Source organism: Cetorhinus maximus, chromosome 9 (assembly GCF_964194155.1).
Source record: "Cetorhinus maximus chromosome 9, sCetMax3.hap1.1, whole genome shotgun sequence".
In the NCBI taxonomy this organism is placed as follows: Eukaryota; Metazoa; Chordata; class Chondrichthyes; order Lamniformes; family Cetorhinidae; genus Cetorhinus; species Cetorhinus maximus.
In genome coordinates this window covers 7,796,328-7,819,126 of record NC_135887.1, presented here as the reverse complement: position 1 = coordinate 7,819,126, position 22,799 = coordinate 7,796,328, and the positions used below count along the sequence as shown (strand labels likewise).

The following is a 22,799-nucleotide window of genomic DNA, read 5'->3' as shown; positions in this document are numbered from 1 at the left end:
GTCAGAATAGTACCAAAGGCACAGGTTCAATTCCTATCCTAGCTGAGGTAGAGAAATGGCTCAGGGTGATACATCAGCAGGCAATGACCCAAGAATTTGCCATCAGGCAGAGCACACATGAATGAAGGTGAAGTAATAAGAGCCTGAATCAATACTTTGAAAAGGCATTTTGCTGAACAAAGATGAACTCCGTATAATTAGTGACATATCACCCCATCCCGACTCGGAAATATATTGCCATTCCTTCATGGTCATTGGGTCAATATCCTGGAACTCCCTACCTAACAGCATTGTAGAAGGACCTTCATCAAATGGACTGTGGCAGTTCATGAAGGTGGCTCACCTCTACCATTTAATGGGCAATAAAGGCTGGGAACGCCAGCAATGCCTCAAACAAATGAAAAATAAAAGTGATTTGAAGAATAAGGGACATAAGCTTTAAGAAGGTTGGAAAGCTTGTTCCAAGAACAAAAAGTCAATATTATGCTGGTTAAAATTTTTAAACACTTCAAACTACAATTAAGTTTCTCTTTTTTGTGCTAGTATCACTGCAGATAAATGACAATCTGAAATATTTACCCAAAGGAAACAAAGTTGCATGCTCTCATTGTTGCAACATTGCGCAAAGCTATCACAAAACTTTGGCTACTCCTAAGTTAACTGATCTCAGAGCAGTGGTGGTATCAGTAAGGTTGATTGCAGAATCCCTAAGTGGGAGAGAGAAAACCTCAAATCGGCCTGAAAGCTCACATCTGTGGATATTGGATGAGAAGCTTGGGCTTGGCCGTGATAGTCCAAGTGATTCAGCCTTTGCACATTACTCATGTTACTATTTTTAACATTTGCAAAGTCATAATGGGCACTTTTGGGCAAGGTACAGGAGCGCAGCTGCTAGTTATTGAACTGTACTCAATAAAGAAACCAATCCTTTCAGAAAGGAGGATATGGGAATAAAATTGGGCTTTGAAATAACTTTGTCTGGTATGGCTCACTGTAAACACCAAAGCTATGAATTGAGATGGTATTGTCAAGTAATGAAGAAAGAATTCTGCACTTGATTAGCCTGTTTCATCATGCTTGACAAGACAACAGTATTACTAAGGACAAACATGAAGAATATTCCACTAACCCTAACACCATCACTTTCCTTGCTGAGATGAGCAGACATGCACAAAAGAAACAGATGTCAAATTACTGTAGCTAGTAGCCTCCAGGCTCATCAGTATTAATAACAAATACATAGGACAAGGGCTTACAGGAAAAAGTTTATTTGCCAACAATGACCAAGTCCTACAAATAATTACTCCAGACACTAACCTAGCATTCCAAAGCTCATCATGTTGAACAGGGCCACACATTTGGCATTTTACAGCTAACCTAACTGTTTAGTATTTGAGCCCCACGGACCAGAAAGGTCGATGAGAGTTGTCTGTGGTGAGTTGGGTGATCTCAGTGAGAATGGTAGTGAGGACATTGTACTTGGGTCTAAATGCCTAGGGTTAGATTGGATTATGATCCAGGGATCTCTGCTCGAAGTGTACACCAGTGATAAAACAAGTAATTTTGATTGCAATGTGCCCCATGTTTGAATAGTTTGTTGATAAGTCACTCTAATCAAGGTTCATGTTTGGAAATTAGACATTTGAGTGAGATAGCAAATAGTAACCACTACCTACCCCTCATAGAATTGTACCCTATTAAAAATTATCAAAAGAGGAAAAGGGAGAAAATAAAACATGCAAAACCACCTCATTTTGTGGAGTCCCAACTATTTGGCAGCCTGAAAAATTTTATATTTCATTCATGACTCAATGTGTCATAGGAAGTTGATAGAAACATTTACAATGTTCATCTTTGTAGAGGCAAATTTAAGCCTGGCCATAAGCCAACACATGTGTGACATTTTGAACTAAACAGGATGAGATTCTTCCAGAACTTTTGTACAGTGTTGTACTATTACAAGGACTAACTCAGGTTTCAAACCAAACAGATTCAAACCGGTCTACAGTATTTGCAGTTGATGCTCAGTTGATGTTAAGGAAAATTACGTAAACATTCCGGGGGCTACCACTGACCAGAAACTTAACTGGACCAGCTATATAAATGCTGTGGTTACAAGAGCAGGTCAGAGGCTGGGAATTCTGTGGTGAGTAACTTAGCTCATGACTCCCCAAAACTTGTCCATTATCTACAAGCCACGTGTCAGGATTGCAATGGAATCCTCTCTGCTCGCCTGGACAATTGCAGTTCCATCAACACTCAAGAAGTCCAACATCATGAAGGGCAAAGCAGCCTGCTTGATGTATCTGCAGCAACCTGCCTAGGCTTCTTCGTCAGCACTTTCCAAACCCACAACCTCTATTATGGAGAAAAACGGGCAACAGATGCATGGGAAGACCAGCACTTGCGAGTTCCCCTCTAGGCCACATACTATTCTGACTTAGAACTGTATCACCATTCCTTCATTGTCACTGGGTCAAAATCCTGGAACTCATTATTTGACAGCATTGTGGGTATACCTACACCACAGGGACTGCAGTGGCTGAAGGAGGTGGCTCACAACAACTTTCCCAAGAGCAATTAGGGGTGGGCGATAAATACTAGCCTTGTCTGCGACACTCACACCCCAACAATGATTAAATCACAGTCATTTATAAATGTGCTCTGGCTCTGTTTTTCTGCCCTTCAAAATTATTTTATGCTGATTTTTAACCTGTCAATGGGTGGATTGCTCAATGTTATGTGATTTACAAACTGGCATATTTCAGTGTTGTAATAAACTACGGCGGCTATTGTTTAAGCAAGGATTAATGTGTTTTCAAACATAGCCTCCTCAGCCAGGATCATATTCTCCCTCCCGCTGGATCAAAGTTCCAGGATATTTGGCCTCCGTTCCCATGATTTAGTAAAGTGGAGGCGGTGACCTGACTACTTACCCCTTTTTAAGTTCAAGTTCATGAGCAACAACACATTGAAAATGTTTCATTTGAAACAAAATAACCATCAAGTCTTTAATATTGATGCAACTTATTTTGTGGTCAACATTTTTTAAGCTTTCAAAGTTGAAAAAGAATTGCATTAACCAAATTTTGAATTACCTCCAAAAGGCTTACAACTGCATTTGATTTCATCATACTAAGCATAGAACTACCTCTAGGAAGCACTAACAAGGGAGTAGGAGAATTAAATTCATGATTATTCAAGCTCAAGACAAAGCAAATTTAAAATCTGGCACCTGCACATTAGGCTATATTTGTTTACACAAAAAGGGTACACCGTCGTTTAATTACAAAAAACACTTTACATTCACACAAAACATCTACACAAATAATTTGTGTTCATTATTTTGCTTCTTTTACAGAAAGCCAATTCTATCCATATCATTTACACAGTAATGGCATGTTACTGATCTGCTTGAACAGTATGGTACAAAGGCTAGGATTATGCAAGTGCCTTAGGTGTGACAGGAAATTGTGCTGCAGTTTGTAAGACCACAATAAATGCAAACTAGGAGGAACTACAGCCACTAAAGTATAACAGGCATAAATAAGTAAATAACTTGTGCATTCAAACAGTAGCAAAAGGTAACTGCAAACACTTGAGGGGACAGAGTTGTAGCATGTCTTTTTATGCTCAAGAGCATGGGTTCAAACCACCACAGAAGGGAAGATTCAACTGCAAGTCCTTGCTTTTGTATAGGCATTAGGAACTTTTAAATGGCACTGGGTGGTTTCAAATCAGTTTTCTTGTTCACACGACAGTAATTGTACTACAAATCTGTTTTGACAATTTGCATGTTTTAAGAAAGTAAACAGATTGTTCCTTGGTCTAATGAATTCAACCAACTGTGTATTAGATTATTGGACAGCGCACCAATCCAGTTTGGAATCTAGTTATAATAATAGTACCAGTGTGCTGAAGCTCTATGGAATCATGTCAGATCTTCTCTGTGGGGAAATATCTGATTGTCTGCAAAAATCTAAAGGCTCTTTTTCTTTAAGGCATGGAGCACTGCATTTTCTATTAAATACTTTCCATGTTTTCTTTGTCATGCCACAGAACTTTAGACTTATTACACAACGTATTCCAGCCAGTGGCTATTAAAAAAATGTAACATATTTGGAACTTCAAATTTGCTTATTTTCTTAGGGCCATTTTGTAACCAGAGATTTTCAAGAGGACAGAACAGGATATGCAAAAATAACTGGTCAAACCCAAGCCACTGGTGTTTTGTTTCTAGGCTGCTGTAAGTCAAAATAGATGGTGTGGCATTCTATGACAGTGGAAGGATGCATGTGAAAACATTACAAAAGCTCTCAATACCTCAAGTGTGTTGATTCACCGAATAGAAAGATCCCAGGTTTGGTTCTTACTGTGGTTGTCACCTGATCAATCAGGGCAACAGTATGAGCACTGTAACTGACCTCAGCACAAAGGGTATGCAGAAAGTTAAATGGCTTCCCACCTCTGATCGCTATTCAGTTATTATATGCATTTGGTATTAGTGAAATTCAACACATTTAAATCTGCTGAAGCCAAATGTTATGATAAAGGACATCATTTTCAGCAGAAAGCAGGACTGAAGTTAGGGAACCTAAGCCAGAACACAACAGGATCCGAGATTGTAGCAGGTGGAAGTACACAGAGTTTAGCTTGAAGTGGAGCTGCAGTGGAGCTGTACAACAGCCAAACTAAAAGGGGTCCCTTCCACAGCTGGCACAGATGAATAGCTTTGCCCTGAGGTCGACAGGTGGTTTTTCCCTTCCAGCGGGCTCTCTTTTCCGCATCTGGTCACTTCTTTTGCCCTCTGCTTTTTCCACACCCTTCCTGACTGCTTGCCTCCGTCATTTTGGTCAGCAGCGAGAGCTTCCGCTGCATATTCTCCAGCCCCAGTCAACTGGATGTCTTGCCTGCAAACATCGTTGTATTGCAGATGTGGGTGATCTGTTGGCCTCGTACCGATAGCAAGCTTGCCATAGTACACGCCTGTGGGGGCGCGACCATCATCCATTCGGCTCACATGACTCAGCCAACAGATTCACTGCTGACTCAAGAGGGCAAGTGTGCTGGAGGATCCCTGCACACTGGTGTACTTCCATATTTGGCATTCTGTCTTGCCAGGAGATGCCCACTACTCATCAGAGCCAACGGAGTGCAAGTTGTTCAGCCACTTTTCTTAGCTTGCTTAACTTGTCCATGCCTCACTGCTGTAAAGGGGGGTGGGTGCTGAGAACACAAACCTGGGACACATGCAGCTTTGTATTTTGGTTAGTGCGCTGTTAGTCCACACTCAACTTTGACATGACAGCTGCGGCCTTGGCAATTCTGGTGCTGATTTCAGCATCAAGGAACAGGTTGCTGGTAGCTGTTGATTCAAGGTATGTGAAGCTATCAACGACCTCCAGAGAGGTTGTCAAATGCTGATGGAAGATGGAGCCTCTGCACCCTGACCCATAACTTTGGTCTTCCTGAAGCGGATTGTCAGTCCAAACCCCTTACGGATCCAGGAAATTGATCTACAAGCTGTTATAGGAGAACTTCAGTATGGGATGTCAGCACAGTGTCATCAGCTAATAGCAACTCATGGCTCAGTGCTAGGTCTCTTGCTTTTTGTGGTGGACTTAAAATGTAGAGGGCACGATCAAAAGTTTTCAGAGGCCACAAAAATTGGCCGCAAGGTTGATAGTGAGGAGGGAAGCTGTGGACAGCAGAAAGATATCAATGGATTGGTCAGGTGAGCAGAAAAATGACAAATGGAATTGAACCCGGAGAAGTGCAAGGTGATGCATCTGAGAAGGTCAAACAAGGCAAAGGAATACACAATAAATGAGAGGACACAGAAGTGTAGAGGAAATGGTGGGCCTTGGAGTGCATGTCCACAGATCCCTGAAGGTAGCAGGACAGTTCAATAAGGTGGTTAAGAAGGCATATTGAATACTTTCCTTTATTAACTGAGGCATAGAATTCAACAGCAGGGATGTTATCCTGGAGTTATATAAAACACTAGTTCGGGCCCAACTTGAGTACTGCGTGCAGTTCTGGTCACCTCATTACAGGAAGGATATGACTGCATTAGAGAGGGTACAGAGGTGATTTACAAGGATGTTGCCAGGTCTGGAAGATTGCACCTATGAGGAAAGATTCGATAAGCTGGGGTTGTTTTCCTTGGAGCAGAGGAGGCTGAGGGGAGATTTAATGGGGGTGTACAAGGTTGTGAGAGGCCTGGATAGAGTGGTTGAAAAGGATCTGTTGTTTCCCTTGGCAGAGAGATCAGCAATTAGGCAGCACAGATCTAAATGATTGCTAGAGAATTAGAGAGGAGATGATTTTCACCCACAGGGTGGGAAGGGTCTGGAACACACGGTCTGAAAGGGAAGATGAGGTAGAAACCATCAACTCATTTATAAGGTGTCTGGATATGCACCTGAAGTCCCATAACCTCCAGGACTACAAAGTGCTGGAAAATAGGATTAGGCTGGGTGGCTCATTTTTCAGCCAGTGCAGACGCAATGGGTAGTGTGGCCTTCTTCAGTGCTGTAATTTTTTCTACATTTTCTAAATATCTAAAAGGGAGGTGTGTGCAGGTACGTAGAGATGAAGCGAGGGAGTGGTGGTATGCGAATTGCTCCTTAGAAGAGCCGTCATGGACACGATGGGTCAAATGGCCTTCTTCTGTGCTGTAACGATTCTATCACTATGACATTACACACTTTCATCTTGGTGCACAGTCTCGCCAAGTTGAACAGCTTGCCATCAACTCTGGCGTGCAGGTAGACATCCTCATTTGAGTCACCAAAAGCATACAATAGTAGCACAGAGAAAAATATGCCAAAGAGAATTGGTGCCACGATGTAGCCCTGCTTTACCCGACTGCTGATCCTGAAAGCCTCCGATGATGCACCATTGTAACAGGCAAAACCGTACATGTTCTCATGGAAAGAAACGATATCCAGGAGTCCAGGCCGGCAGCTCATTTTGTACAGCCGTTTCAAGAGTCCATCTCTGCTGGTAAGATGGAAAGCCTTGGTGAGGTTTATAAAGGCAATGTAAAGTGGTCTGTGCTGTTCATGGCACTTCTCCTGTAATCGCTGAAGTGAGAAATTCATGCCATCTCTGAAGCCTCATTCTAACTCAGGGTAGATGCATGATGCCAGGTCTGCAATTTGGTCAGAGCAATGTGAGCAAAGTCCTTCCCCACAACACTTAACAAGGAGATGCCTCAATAATTGTTACAGTTACTGCAATCTCTTTTATTTTTGAACAAGCTATTTTTGCAGCATGCATGCCTTGAGGTACAAATCTTTTCTTCCAGCAGGGACACAGGCGTTCATGAAGATGCTGCAGCAATGCTGGGTTTCCATGTTTGATGATTGCAATGAAATGCCATCGTTTCCATGGACTTTACCATTGGCAAGATGGTCAATGACATTGTTGAGCTCTACTATGGTGGGCTTGCTGTCCAGCTCCTCCATGACAGGAAAGTCTAGAATAGTGCTGAGAACTTCTTCAGTGACAATGTTCTCCATTGCTTTGAGATCGAGAAAGTGCTCCATCCACTTTCCATCTGCTTGCTCGGTTCAGTGATGATCATCTTTGCCTTGTCTTCAAAGGGGTTGATTTGGTTGCTGTTGGACCTATTGTTTTCTTGATTCCTTCATCCATCCCTCTAGCATCCCCAGGTTCAGCAACACATTGCAACAGCATATAGAGTTTCAACCAGTATTGATTGTTTCAGTGCCGAGCAGTCTACTGACATTTGAGAGCATCCAGATTCTGTTTGCTGGAGACTGGCTTGTAGTTCATGAGAACTCTCCTCACAACTAACTGGCTCCATTTCAGTCCAATAAGCCTTAAACCAGTCAGCATTCCTCAGATCTCCTTTCCTGTACACAGTGAGACCAGAGTTACAGATGGCCTTGCACAAATTATCCCTCTTTGATACCACATTCTGGCTTTGGGCATTGTTGTTCAAAAGACCCTGGATCGAGGATGTTGAAGAGCTCCTGACTCCTTTCTAGGTCAGTGGTACAGCAAGTGTTGATCTGAGGACGACCTTTCTTCTTGGAGTGGTATAGTTTCCTTGGCTGAAGCCTGATCTTGCTACACACCAGGGAGTGGTCAATGTCAGAGCCAGCGCTGCAAGAGCTACGGGTGATGAGGACACTGTTGAAGGTGGTGCTTCTGGTAATGAGCAGCTCTAGCTGGTGTCAGTGGTGTAATCTTGGATGTCTCCAGGATACCTTGTGGCACAAGAGTCCATGGTGGTAGCATAGCTCCAGCAACCTCTGTCCATTTTTGTTCATCTTGCCAATTCCCTGGTGCCTTATGCATGTTGGCCAAACTGTGTTGTCAGTCCCTCATGTTGAAGTTCCCTAGAAGGTACAGTCCCTTGGTGCTAGGAATTCTGCTGATAGCACTATCAAATGCCTCACAGATCCTTGACATCTGGGGTGGGGGTGAGTGCCAGCGCATAGGTGCATGTGAGGTTAACTGGGTCTGCATTTGTTGGCAAAAGATGATCAAGTCTCTAACTCCCCTATGGAGGAGGGGGCTTATCATCACGAGTAGTGCTTTTCATGGTGAAACCCACTCCATGCTCGTGTTGCCTCTGAGTTTTACCCTGCCAGAAGAATGCGTAGTGTTTCTCTTTAAGGGATCAACTTTAAGTGAACCTAGCTTCTTGCAGCACAGCAATGTCCACACTGAGCCTTGTAAGTTCTTTGTCAATCACAGCTGTGTTGCATGCGTCAATCTGCAGTTGGTCACCAGTAAGGCATGGTCCAGCTTGTGATGCAAAGGACTGGTGCCTTCTTTGTTGAGTTTGTCTTGCCTGGTGCGTAGGTTAGCAACTGACCTGTGGAGAGATGACTCTCTAAGCACCGAGCACCCACTGAAGCAAGCAGGTTGTGGCAGGACAGCATCTAACTGACTGGGGGGCTGCCCAGCTTGAGGCGACTGGTAGCAAACCAATTAGACATGATGATCTCGCCCACCATTTGAAGTAACCTCTGGCACTCGTGCTCTATGCCAATCAAATGAGAGTTTATAACCGGTAACTGTTTCTACCCATGTTGTGCCAACGTAAACAACAAAGATGGAGTGTCCTCTCCAGGATGCAGACCTGAGCAAAGAGACCCTGAGTTACCCAAGCATCAGGAACCCCTCTCAGCATTGCTAGTACTATCCAAAGGAAATGACAAAACTGGTACTGTTTGGTACCAGTTCTGCTGCAGGAGTTGCCAGAAAGCTGCCTGATTTTCTGTCAGGGTTTACTCTGTTAGCCTTCTTCTCTCCTAAGACACTCACAAGGCAGTGGGCCTATTTACCCAAAGCTGGGGGTCTAGTTTATGGGCACCAGGGCATAACCTCACGTCCTAAGGGCCAGGCCTCCTCAGAGTCCTCTGTAGTTTAGCCTGGGGCCGCCAGGTATCCAGCTTACATATGTCACCATGGGGAGGCACTACATAGCCTCTTCATCATCAGGCCCTATGTACTGGCAGGAGAGGCTTACGAACTCTTTTTTCTCAATAGTTATACGGCTAGCCAGCAGTAAGTGCTGAAAACAAGAGGTGACGAGCAGAGTGGCCACTATGCACCACTCACTACACTAATAAACAAACAATGCATCGCATCAACTGGGAGACATATCAGTTAGTAGCCATAATAAAACTTTATTCTATCAGTAATTTTAATCGAAAAGCGCAGTATGCAATCCACTAATTATAACTGATGACTTCTAACGAATTGAGAAAAACAGATTACTGCAGGTTGCATACAAGCCGGCCTTTGAAGCATCAAAAAGTCCTTACAAACTTGAGGGTTCACTTATACGCTGAGTATAGAATGTGAACAGCTAGTGTTTCTGATTGCCATTTTGAAATGCGAAAAACACACAACGCCAGTAATTAAAATTACATCAATGCATCACGTTTTATTTAGTGAAATAACTCTACCAGCATAGCTTGAACCAAAATCGTGACATTTTAAAAACCCATCAAATTCATAGCCTTTGGCAATAATGCAAAAAGAGTTAATCGAATTCATTTGGAGTCACTTTGGCTATGTCAGCATCGCAAAGATCCAGTTCTGGATCAGATATGGAACTTATGGTTTCATAATCATCCCTCCACAACAAATCATCTTCCTCTCCATCTACTGAATTGGATATTCAAAAAATGCAGAATGATCTGAACATTTGGTGCTGGGTATATCAAAATGCATGGGCGTTTCCATCTATGCTGCTGATTTTCACATCATGGGTACGCTGTTGTCTTAGAATGAATTGCTGGAAACTGGTAATTTTGGCATCAAGGTCTTTCAGTAGTCTCTAAGGGATCTTGGTCTTCTGTCGCAACACAAGACATTTTCATTCTATAAAGCGGCCACACCATTCGGTGCCGCTTCATGCTCTCGTCTGGACCTGGAAAATTTTATTAATTTTGCTTCCAATTTCCACCCCTCCATCATTTTCACACGGTTCATCACTGACACTTCCCTTCCTTATCCTCTGTGTCTCAATTTCTGGTGATAGACTGTCCACCAATATTCATTACAAGCCTACTGACTCCCACAGATACCTTGACTATAGCTCCTCACACCCCGCTTCCTGTAAGGACTCCATCCCATTCTCTCAGTTCCTTCTCCTCTGTCGCATCTGTTCTGATGATGCCACTTTCAAAAACAGTTCCTCTGACATGTCTTCCTTCTTCCTTAATCGACGTTTTCTACCCACGGTGATTGACAGGGCGCTCAACTGTGTCCAGCCCATCTCCCGCGCATCTACCCTCACACTTTCCTCTCCCTCCCAGAACCATGATAGGGTCCCCCTTGTCCTCACTTATCACCCCACCAGCCTCCGCATTCAAAGGATCATCCTCCGCCATTTCCACCAACTCCAGCATGATGCCACCACCAAACACACCTTCCCTTCACCCTCCCGGCGGCATTCCGCAGAGATTGTTCGCTCCGGGACATCCTGGTCCACTCCTCCATCACCCCCTACACCTCAACCCCCTCCCATGCAACCGCAGAAGGTGCAACACCTGCCCCTTTGCTCCCCCCCTCCTCATCATCCAAGGGCCTAAACACTCCTTTCAAGTGAAGCAGCATTTCACTTGCACTTCCCTCAATTTAGTCTACTGCATTCGCTGCTCCCAATGTGGTTTCCTCTACACTGGAGAGACCAAATGCAGATTGGGTGACCGCTTTGCGGAACACCTTCGGTCTGTCTGCAAGCATGACCCAGGCCTCCCTGTCGCTTGCCATTTCAACACACCACCCTGCTCTCATGCCCACATGTCCATCCTTGGCCTGCCGCAATGTTCCAGTGAAGCTCAACGCAAACTGGAGGAACAGCACCTCATCTTCCGACTAGGCACTTTACAGCCTTCCGGACTGAATACTAAGTTCAACAACTTTAGATCATGAGCTCCTTCCTCTATCCCCACCCCCTTTCCGATCCCCCTTTTTCCAATAATTTATATATATTTTTCTTTTCCCACCTATTTCCATTATTTTTAAATGTATTTCCATCCATTGTTATATCTCTACCTTTTAGCCTATTTCGATCCCTTCCCCCCACCCCACTCCCACTAGGGCTATCTGTACTTTGCTCGTCCTGTTTTCTACCCTTAATGTCACCATTAGCACATCTCTTAGCTATTATCACCACCGTCAACACCCCTTTGTCCTTTTGTCTATGACATCTTTTGGCAATCTCCACCTATCACTGGCCCTCTATCCAGCTCTACCTGTCCCACCCCCCCTTAAACTAGCTTATATTTCACCCCTTTTCTATTTTTCCTTAGTTCTGATGAAGAGTCATTCGGACTCAAAACGTTAACTGTATTTATCTCCACAGATGCTATCAGACCTGCTGAGTTTTTCCAGGTATTTTTGTTTTTGTTTTGGATTTCCAACATCCACAGTTTTTTGCTTTTATCTTAGTGTATTTTTATCTATATTGGATAGAATGCTTATATAACTTAACAGTTTATATAAAAGAACAAGGATTACTTTAAAGTGAACTAAGAAATGAAGACCAGGGGACACAAAATTAATTGAAAAGTAAATTTTACAGAATATATTAGGATGATTTCCTTCACTGAACCACATTAAAAACTTAATGTTCCAGTTTCAGTGGATAACTGGCAATTACTCACCCTTGGCTCTATGTTCTTATGACCTCTGCTTAAAATGTATACATTTGGGCACCTGATAAGGCGTATGATCAAAATTGAGGGAAATGTAATCTACATATAGACTGGAAAAATCAGCTGGACAAAGGGACCATAGATGAGGAGTTCCTAGAATGTTTTCGGGATAGTTTCTTAGAACAGCAGATTCTGCAGCCAACCAGAGAGCAGGCTATACTAGACCTGGTATTGACCGAGAGAGTGGAGGCACTCCTAGTGGTGCACACATTTTGTTTAACTGAAACAGGCACAATAAGTGACAGCCATTCGCTGGTTCATTCCTCAGGGAAATGCCTTGACCATTCACAGTCAAACTGCCTGGTTTAAATTTCAAACAATGCTTGGCAGTTAACTGCCAGTCACCATCAACTGATGTATTCTCCATGGCAACACCTCTACCAGAGTCCACTTGCCAACCAATCAGCACTCTTCTCATACAGTGTAAATTTGTTTTCCCTTACTCTATATTCTTGTGAATTGTCCTGATGAGTGCAAGATGAAAAGCTTCAACAAGATTTTATAATTAAAAGAAAATCTAATATTTGGCCAATCCCAGCTTGACTTATTCATAAAGTGCAACTCTACATCACGCTTTGCAAAAAAAATGATACTTCAATAACTTACTGATAAATCAAATCCTTGTTATGCTCTTCTCTATTTTCCCCTTCCTGAAAACATGAGATCATCCTAACCACTTTTACATTCTGCAACATCAACTTGCACTTATATAGGTCCTTTAACACAGTAAAACACCCTTAAGCATTTCACAGGAGTCTTATCAAACTAAATTCGGCACCAAGCCCGAGAAGATGGTATTGAGACAGATGACAAAAGGAGGTTTTAAAGAAAGAGGGAGAGGTAGAGAGACAGAACGGTTTAGGGTTGAATTTCTGAAAATTAAGGCCTAGACAGCTGAAAGCACAGCTGCCAATTGTGTAGTGATGAATATTGGAGATGCACAAGAATCAGAATTAGAGCAGCAGAGAGCTCAGAATGTCATAGGAGATTAATGAAGCAGGGAGAGGCAAGCAACATATTAAAAAGCCCATCATTTAAATGTGCAGGTAATACAATTCCAAATAGAGCATCATTTTGCCTGAACAACAAAATACACTCATAGGTTAACCAATTTCAAAATAGAAACTGCGTGTCTGGATTCCCTGACGACTCAGTAAGTGAACACGCCAGATGTGATTCAAAGACAAGTGCATCAGGAAGCTAGTGGTGAGTTTGAACGAGATCAACTGATTTCATCCAACATGGTGCTGCCAGCATCAAAAACTGGCTATAGTACCCCAAAAGAATTTCCCATGTTTGGGCTCAGCTGTGATATCTCCCTCCCCATGTCAAACAGACTACCAGCTCACTATTTGGACTCACTCTTCAAGAATGACAACTAAGAGAAGATTCTGGTGGGTTTCTGGCAGCCTTGCAAGCTACTGGAAACATTTTACTAATTTAACGGCGCTTTATAAATACAAGCTGTTGTTGGCGCCTGGCAGAGGAGCCAGAAAGAAATAGGAAAATCTGTAGTATTGTGTTCAAAAATGAGAAGTATGCAGAAACAAATATTTCTTCTCAACTGTTATTTCAATAAAGTTTACATCATAAATTACTGTAATGTTGGTGCAACTGCAATCCTCTGAGAACTAAAGTCCTAGCTGCAGAAAACTTTACAGAATATGACCTTTTTTTTTTAAAAAAGGCCACAAGTTATTGCATACCTACAACATTGAATCCTGTGAAAAGCAATTCTCTCTTTCTACCCCCTTGTCCACAGATCCTATTCTAAATATGCACTCCTAAGGGAATTTAAGATTCTTAAAACCCCTATGCACAGTTGTTAAAAAATAAATTAATTCATGGCACAGTGCTCAATTCTGATCCCATACAATCTGGTGAGTTTGAGCTCCTCGAAACAGGAATGAAGGGCAAAGTGGCACACCCTTCACGAGCACAGTACAAAAATTTCACTGGAAGCTGCAAGGACCGAAACCACTCAAAAATAACTACACTCATTTTTAACCCACAAATAAAAGCTAAGAAAAAATTGACACAGGTCACAAGCAGATGAAGAATATTAACTGCATTACAGCCAATCAAGAAACTGGGATTTACACTAATTATTTTGTTAACTAAATGATTAATAGTCAATTGCAAGACTAATGAAGAAAATTAGTATCACATCTCTACACAAGACAAGTTAAATGAGGGTTCAAATTGTTTTTGAAAAAAGGTCACCCTGGAACTATTAGTACAGTTGTATTCACTACAATTTGAAACTCATACTCACCCAGAGCAACGAGTGTCTAGCAAACTCCAGCTATACTACAAACTCCTTGTAATGTGAGCACAGGGGAAAAAAACAGTTCACTGGTTGCTGGTACAACGTTTAGTGATAACAAATAGCCAACCAAACCCAATCTCTCTCCAGTCAAAATCAGCTTTAGCTCAAAATTACTGCTCTTGCTAGAGTCAAAGTTGTCGGTTCAAGCCCCACTCTAGATGTTTGAATACCATAACCTAGGCTGCAAGACCGATGCTCCAAAATAATTATTCTTTTTGAGACGAAGCTCGGGATCCAGTTCCTCAGCCACAGGCAGTCTTTACTCCCTCTATTCCACTCAATCCTTAGCATCATTAGCATTCAGTGCTTCATCTGGTGACACACTGGCTGTGTAAATTCCCCTGTACAGACAATATGGCAGAATGAGCTGGTGAGGTTTTAGCAGTTGTTCAAAATTAGGAGCTGTCTGGGCATCATTGGAATGGATGCCCTTTACCTCCAAGACAGTCTCGAATTGTGAAGTTCAGAAGCGTTATGTTAACTGTGCAGAGATATTTGCAATGAAGAAATAACAGAATAAAATCAGATGAACCAGGGCATGAACCCAGGCATCAGACATGTCAAAGGCACAGTCAGCCAAGTCAAACTTGCCAAGTCCTCTTCACTAGCATCTAGGAATGCACCACAATTGGGAGAGCTATCCCAGACTGGTCAAGCAGCTGTATGGTAATCATAGTCAGAGAATCATACATTTTGGCCAGACTCCTCCATCACCATCCCTAGGTATGCTCTGCCCCACTGGCAGAACGGACTCACCAGAGGTGGCGGAACATTGGTAGAGGAACACGTGGCCCTGGAAGTCCTCAACATTGACTCCGGAATCTATTACATCATGACATCAGGTCAAGGAAACCTCCTGCTGATTAATACCTACAGTCCTCCCTCAAATGATGAATCAGTACTCCTCCATGTTGAACACCACTTGGAAGACGCACTGAGCTTTGCTGAAGTTCAAATCATGTCTTACAAGTTATCCGTCTCCACGAAGATCACAACAAAGGCTAAAGTTAAATTTTAACTTTATTTATTGATATCTAAACTATCACATATGACCATCTCCTCTTCAGGACGAGGCACTAAGGAATTGTAGCACCCATGCCCACTGTCTCAAATGGGGTCAGCTCAATATTAACCAGGGACGGAACCTTTCTGACTTGCACGGAGCAGTACCACACAATGAGTCCATTAGCTCATTGAGCCAATCCAGAAGCAAACTATTTCTTGTTATTAGAAGTTCATCACATCTTAGATTGACCTTCTGCACAATTGAGATTCAGCCAGACCCTGAGTGTGCCAATGTTTCACACTAAGGAAACAGAGGTGAGCACATGCAAAAGGAAAAACCTACTTTTCTGTTAACATTTATCCTATCCAGTTTCAAAAAGGTTTCAGTGTGTTTTGATGGACAACATACAAAATTGTTCTGCTGGGTACATTTCAGTGAACTTTAGCCATGATTATTGTTTCTTCTCAGTCTAAGCAGCACTCCTGTCCAATCTGAGTCAGAGAGCCCAAGACACAATATTTCTATTTTCAAGAAGAGACAACAGGCAAGAAATAAGGAACTAAAGAAAATGCAACAAAGGGAAAGCCATAAAAGAGTGGCAAGATAAAAAAACTACCCAAGTCACTCCAGCAAAGTCAAAACAGAACTGACCAATCAGAAAATCCAGAACACAAAATCTGTCACTGCAGAGTGTGCTTGCCTAAATTTGACTGTATTCCATTACCTTTTAAAGCGTAAACATTTTTGTTCAAAATGTTTTCTTTCCAATTTAAAGAATCACTACTTTCAAGCTATTTACAGATCAGGAAATAAAGCCAGCCAACAATGACAACTGTGGTTACTTTTCATTATCTATCTTGCGTACTTGCAGTTGATAGAAAATTGCAAATTGTGGCCAGGATATCTGACAGCAGCTGAGTTAGAACTTTGAAAACCGCTAAGTGGAAAGAAAGTTCTGCCAGCACAGGCAAGTTCCTGTTTGGAGCATTAGCAGTTAGTCAGTCAGAGAAAAATACAATTGGTCAGTTTCATCGCTGTTTCTGCCTTGAGGACCTCTGCCATAAAAGGTCATCAGGTACAAATCTTCCAACTACTTGCCCATGTTTCAAGCCATTATTTGCAGCTGAGTGACTCCTTGGCCAACCAGCATTATATGGAATTTTCATTTTAACTTTGGATGGCTTTACCTGCTTTGATTTAACTTTGAGACAGGTTTGGGTGGGTGATCCTTTCAGAGGTTGAATGTTCCCCAATTCTCATGGATCAACTTAAAATAGGATCCAGTAAAGCCTCAAGGTGGATCTTTACTCCCCCAGAAAGGCCCAAGTACATCTTGGTGTACTGCTGCCAAAATCAGGATTTCAGTCAATCGCGCTGATGTAATGGTAAAGTCGCCATTAGGTCCAAATTGCTTCCCGCACACTACCAGAATATCTGATCCAGTTTTGTTCCTAATAATTTTTCAAAGGGCATTTAGACCATATCTGAAGTGCTATTTCATGCATGGAAATAAAAGTGTACACAGCTGACCAGGTAAGGCTCCATCATGAATAATGAAAATGCATAAATAAAAACCTAACAGTTTTTAAAAAAAAACACTAAGCTTCCAATAGTTACTCCCCTAAAGAACCTTTTCTCACTACCTGATATTATCCATCTATATTTGGAACAATTCATTAGATCCTATATTCAACATTGTAATGAGTGTGCTCATTTCCTACATCTTTACCAGCATTAATGCACAATATATTGCATGTAACAAAGTTGTCAGTTTCTTTACTGGGATTTTGCTTGCTGCCAAATAAACAAATCCTTTTAGAGCTGTATCAGACTGGTTTAATTGCGCCTATAAATCACACTCCAATGAGCTCATTTTCTTTATATTTCTGTCCATTCATCCAGAACCTCCACAACTCACAGCAAAACATATACTCTAATCTGCAATCGTATTGATTAATGGTCCTTAAAAAGGACGTTCCAGCCCACTCCTCAGCACGTAAATGACCAGATTCATCACAGCAGAATACAGTGGCAAATAACTCAAAGAATGATGGGTGATATCATTTTAAGCAGAGACATCAAGAAGCAGAAATTCCTCATTGACTGCACACAAAAAAAACAGCATCATAACAAACACTGGACCAGCACCTCCTCCTCCTGCTAAACATACGAATTAGGAGTAGGGCATTTGGCCCCTCTAGCCTGCTCTGCCATTCAATAAGATCATGGCTGATTGGATTGTGGCCTCAGCTGCACATTCCGCTAACCTTCCTCTGCCCCACTGTACACTCACTCAGGCCAAACTGACCCCATTCCAACCAAACACAAACCAAAACAAAACAAACCAAGCCATTCAGAATATAATCAAATTACCACAGCTACACTACATGCACTTGGGGTGAGGTTTAACCACGGACAGTGAAACAGCATGTACATTAAGGATGAGACCAGACCCCTTCCTCAGGAAATTCACACGGATGGCAACAAACACTACAAGTTTATTTCACTAACACGAGACCATGCCCCAGCAAAACACTGCAGGCCTAAAATAAAAACAAAGTGCTGGAGATGATCAGGAGGTCTGACAGCATGTGGAGGGAAACGGAGTTAAAGTTTCAAGTCAAAGATGGCTCCTTTTCATTCTGCCCCCAAACATGAATCTAAATGGACACTTGTACTCATCTCATCTCAGCAGAACCAGTGACTGAACTCTGGGCCTCCCTGGTCTGTACATTTAGTTTCCTATGACTCTTTGTGCATTTATCCATCGAATCACAAGAATGCGCAGCATTTGAAGTTCTTGGAAGGCTACACAGATATTTTATCTTACAAGATGTGGATACTGCTGCTAATGGTATTTTTAAAAAACCTTAATCATTTGAAACCTTTTCATGCACTATCCCACCAGTAGTCAGATCCTCATTTATTCCGGTTGTAACAAATGTCAGTGATTGATAATACTGACTCGTTTGTAAAACAACTAAAATAAACTTAAAAGTATGCCATCAGCAGTATATTTAATTTTAATCTATGTTTGTGTGCATATCCTTGCATCACATAGATCTGTGGTCAATAAGCATTTTGAAGCTAGATATGCAAACAATACTTTGAAAGTAAATAAATCCATGCTGTGAGATAATATCAGCTGGTCAATGGCAGAACCAAAACCATTCAAGTCTCCCTGGAATAGAGAAGAAAAAAATCCAGCTGGGAATAGAGGGATACGGACCCCGGAAGTGCAAAATGTTTTAGTTGACAGGCAATATGATCGGCACAGGCTTGGAGGGCCTGTTCCTGTGCTGTACTTTTCTTTGTTCTTTGTTGTTCTAGTGTTTTACTTTTGATCACAATTAAGGGATAGCAACTCATACATGTAATTTTTGACATTAAGCAAGGTCAGCTTTGGACTCTATTGTGATGTCTCAATGACACTCCCGTGTATAGACGGAAACACAAAAAATTGGCTACTTGAGAACTGGTATATGTATAGGTATACATCACCTTTAAGAAAGGAATGGAAAAATGGAATTCTCACTCAACTCCCATAGAAATGTTAATAAAAGAACTTGTGGAAATCATCGAAAATGTACATAGAACAGTGCAGTACATTTTAATGAGTATGATGATCAAAAATGAAACGCTCAGTCGTAGTCCATGCAAGGTTGTTCTGCACGTATTATTATTTTAATCCTTGAAAACTGTTACTTCCGGTTTTATGCAAATCCTGATTTTTTTTTTGCCTTTGTGTAAATTTGCTAACAATATTCTGGAACCAAGCTTGTAATGTAATTGTGACAAAAATGGTCAGCAAGTAACTTCCTTTAAAATCTTTAATAATTATAGCTGCTAATTTACAGTGTTAAAATACAGTGAACGACCAACCTTAATTCACAAACTGACCTTTCCCCCCGTGCCCCCTTCCCCAAAGCTATGTAGCTCAAATTAGCAAGGAGAGGCGCCCCAATGCTGAATTACTACCTTTTTAAATAAGAAATTACCCATCCAAATATCTTATGAAAATAACATTATATTATTGCTCATAAGTTAGTGCTATAGGTACATAAACCCATATATCTACACCTAACTTAAATTTGATAAAGAATCAAGCAAGAAAATTTCTGAAGTTTGGTGAAAACCCTTTGAAATGTTTTCACATTATTGAAAACGCAAGTTAGAGCTCATGCAGAATGCTTAAGTACAATCCTAAATAGATTTAAAGTTATTGAAAAAAATACAGTACATTTTAGATACAGGCAAGTTTGGATAATGTGGACTGCTCTGATTGAAAAGTAATCAATTACGTGCTGACAGCAGCATATTTTGGGGGTGGGGGGAGTTGGTCAAGATCTGATTAAGCACAGAACTGAAACTTTGTATAACCTAATCACTGTTTTCTGTATTTCTCTTTTCAACCTTGGTGCTGTGCTCAACTGTAGGCCCTCATCCTTTACCTAAGGCACTTTTATGTTTAATTCCGCTTAATCCAGGTTGATACCAAGCCGCACTCTATGCATATATTTTGGCTTTTGTTCCCCAGTAGGCCTATTACAAGCTGATTTAAACATAAAAAGACCACTCTGGCTTTAGAAGCCTAGGGCAACAGATTGAGAGAGGATTTGTTTTATTCTTCATTTTGCCCCTCCTCCAGCATACAGGACACGTTAAGACTGGAAGGAGTGGGGAAAAAAATCAAACTACAGCAACAACCCACGAAAGAGACACTAAACTAGTCTTGCATGTCAGCATGTTTGCATTGGAAAGTAAGCACAAACATACAAAACATCCTCTGTGCCTTTAAGTAAGCCACAGGAAAGGTTCTGCTGGCAGAATGAACAACCAAGCAAGCAGTTCAGGGAACTAAATGGGTGGAGGAAAATTTAATGGAGCTATGTTCTACCCAAAATAACTAATGTTATCCAGATTAAAATGCTTGCTCTTTATAGGAACACAAGTCTAGGTATGATTGCAATAAAATGTTGTTGCCTATAATCCAACTTACTATACACTAGTCGAGCATTGCACTGTAAATAGATAAAGTATCTTGTTGCCAATATGATGATAATTCTACAGCGGTACTTGTATGTTTCTATTTACAAGGACTTTATTTATTTATGTATCCATCTAAATCTTCAGTATAATCAAACGCTTAAGCACTGGATTGGAGGTTTCATTTGGTAGCAAAACTGTAAAGTAATTTGTAAAAATGGAATAGGCGGATCAAAAATCTAAAATGCAGTGTGTATAGATCACCTGCCACATTTACAACTAAAAGATTTTCAACATGTACTTAGCCAAATGTACACTGTGCTCTAGATTTTATAGTGAATGAAATTTGACATAACTACATTGACAGAAAATGAAATCATGACATAATGAAATATTACCTTATCATTTCTGTCCAGTGACGTGCATAAAGCCTTAATTTTAAATTCGTTGTATTGACTGAAGTGATTTGGCAATATTAAAAGAAATTATATGTGGAAGCATCGTGTGACAACGGTCAGACATACATTTAAAGCTGTTTTATTACAATTCTTCTGGAACATGTTAAAACGATGAGGATAAATCCTGCAAATCCATATTCCCTAGAAGAGGTGCTCACTTCATGGGCTGTGTGAGAATGAACCTATTCCTATGGTGTGGCCCCACAGTAAGTTCAAGCGTTGCAACTGATTACATCAACTGACACCAGCAGATTTGGATGCTGTGATTTAGGATTGATCCACAAACTAAAAAACATTAAATGCGGCCCTTTTTCCAAACAAGGATCAAACAAATAACCAACAGAGGGGTAAGCAAGGCTCAAGTTTCCAGGGTTTCCGGGTTGCTGTTCGGGACAAACCTGCCCCAGATGACAATGGATTTAAGGACGCCGCTAGTCACAATGGCGTTGGCAGCAGCAGCGGCGGTTTCCAACACCAACCACGCTGTCAACACGACGGCATCGGTGATGCAGGACGTACCCGGGGGGGGTCAACAGTTATTCCTAATTGCCCCGTTACAAGGCAACGCATTTTACAACATGCTCTCTCCCCTTTTGTCCTTATTTTAAAAGGACTTGCTGATGCCAAATGAAGTTTACATCCTAAATTGAAACACTTGCACTGCGTTTAGTGCGTTCTAGCAAGCAGATACCGCTCTACGTGGTATATATAATAAAAAAAACAATAAAATCACTTTAATTAAAAAGGGTAAGTAGAGGAAAGTCGGGCCTATCCGTTGACAACCAGGAACAGTAGAGAAACTCGAGTGTGAGAGAGTTTAAATTGCCGCCTAAAGAGCCACCGAATTGGGGGGGGGGGGGGGTTGAATACATAAAACAAGAACCAACGCGGGTAAATAATTCCCCTCCCCCTCCCCATTTTGGAGGGGAGAACCGATTCGTAACATTCTAAAACGTTTATTTTTAAACCGAGTGCGCGCGGTCAGCCCCGGCAACGTATCCACACGCCGCGCGGCCGGGAGCGGAGCCACGCAGGCGCACTGCCGCCGCCCGCCTGCCGCGAGCGCCTTCTGGGGACGACGCTCAACGGGCTGACAGGGTAAGGGTGTAAGGGGGAGGGGGGGAAAAAAAACACTCACCGAAACGCAGGGGCTTGAGGTGGTACTGGGTGTCGGAGACCGCTGGACCGTTACGAGAGCCATCTATGGAATCCCATGCACGACAAATCTCATTCTCCTGCGAGAGGTCGCTGGGTTTCGCTTTTGTTCTTCCGCCCCCACCACCACACCGGTTTAAATCTGTCCGTGACACGCAGCAAAACCGAGCAACACCAACGCCCTCCGAGCGCGACGCTTTCCCACTCGCCCGACTCTGCCGCTTTCTCAACCCTCGGCGGCGCGCTCTTTGCGCACGCGCGGGGGACTTGCCTTGTCAACAAAACTTTTAACCCTTTCGGGGAGCAAATCAATCGCGCGCGCGCCCGGCCGGTGGGAAGGCAGAAAACCGCGGAATACCGGCAACGAAGCGAAACAAAAACATAACGGCCCACCCATCGGGGAACAGAAGAAAGGTTGTGGTATAGATCATGTTGGGGGTGACTTCTGCAAGACCTTTTGAAAGGGACAGGCAGTTCATTCTCACCCCCCCCCCCCCCCCCCCCGAAACCCTGTTCGCCACTTATTGCCGAGCACAACAAAGAGGGGATTTAAAAATGTGTAAAAGATAACTGTTCGTGCCCAAGTTTCACATGAAATACAACTCCACCGTCAACAGTTGTTGAAGTTGATGATATAAACCTTGGGGTGCTCA

General features: G+C 42.2%; 2 protein-coding genes across 2 annotated transcripts in view; one reads left to right on the top strand and one right to left on the bottom strand.

Moving 5' to 3' along the window:
* The window catches only part of LOC144684343 (protein phosphatase Slingshot homolog 2-like), a 172,982-nt gene extending 150,580 nt beyond the window's left edge, over positions 1–22,402 (bottom strand). The window contains exon 1 of the mRNA XM_078548004.1: positions 22,130–22,402. Within this exon, the coding sequence (XP_078404130.1) occupies positions 22,130–22,192 (63 nt within the window). The 5' untranslated portion in view covers positions 22,193–22,402. The remainder of the gene's footprint in view (positions 1–22,129) is intronic.
* Positions 22,187–22,799, top strand: part of LOC144684285 (EF-hand calcium-binding domain-containing protein 5-like) — a 207,835-nt gene continuing 207,222 nt past the window's right edge. The window contains exon 1 of the mRNA XM_078547914.1: positions 22,187–22,235. The gene's annotated coding sequence lies outside the window, so the exon portion shown is untranslated. The remainder of the gene's footprint in view (positions 22,236–22,799) is intronic.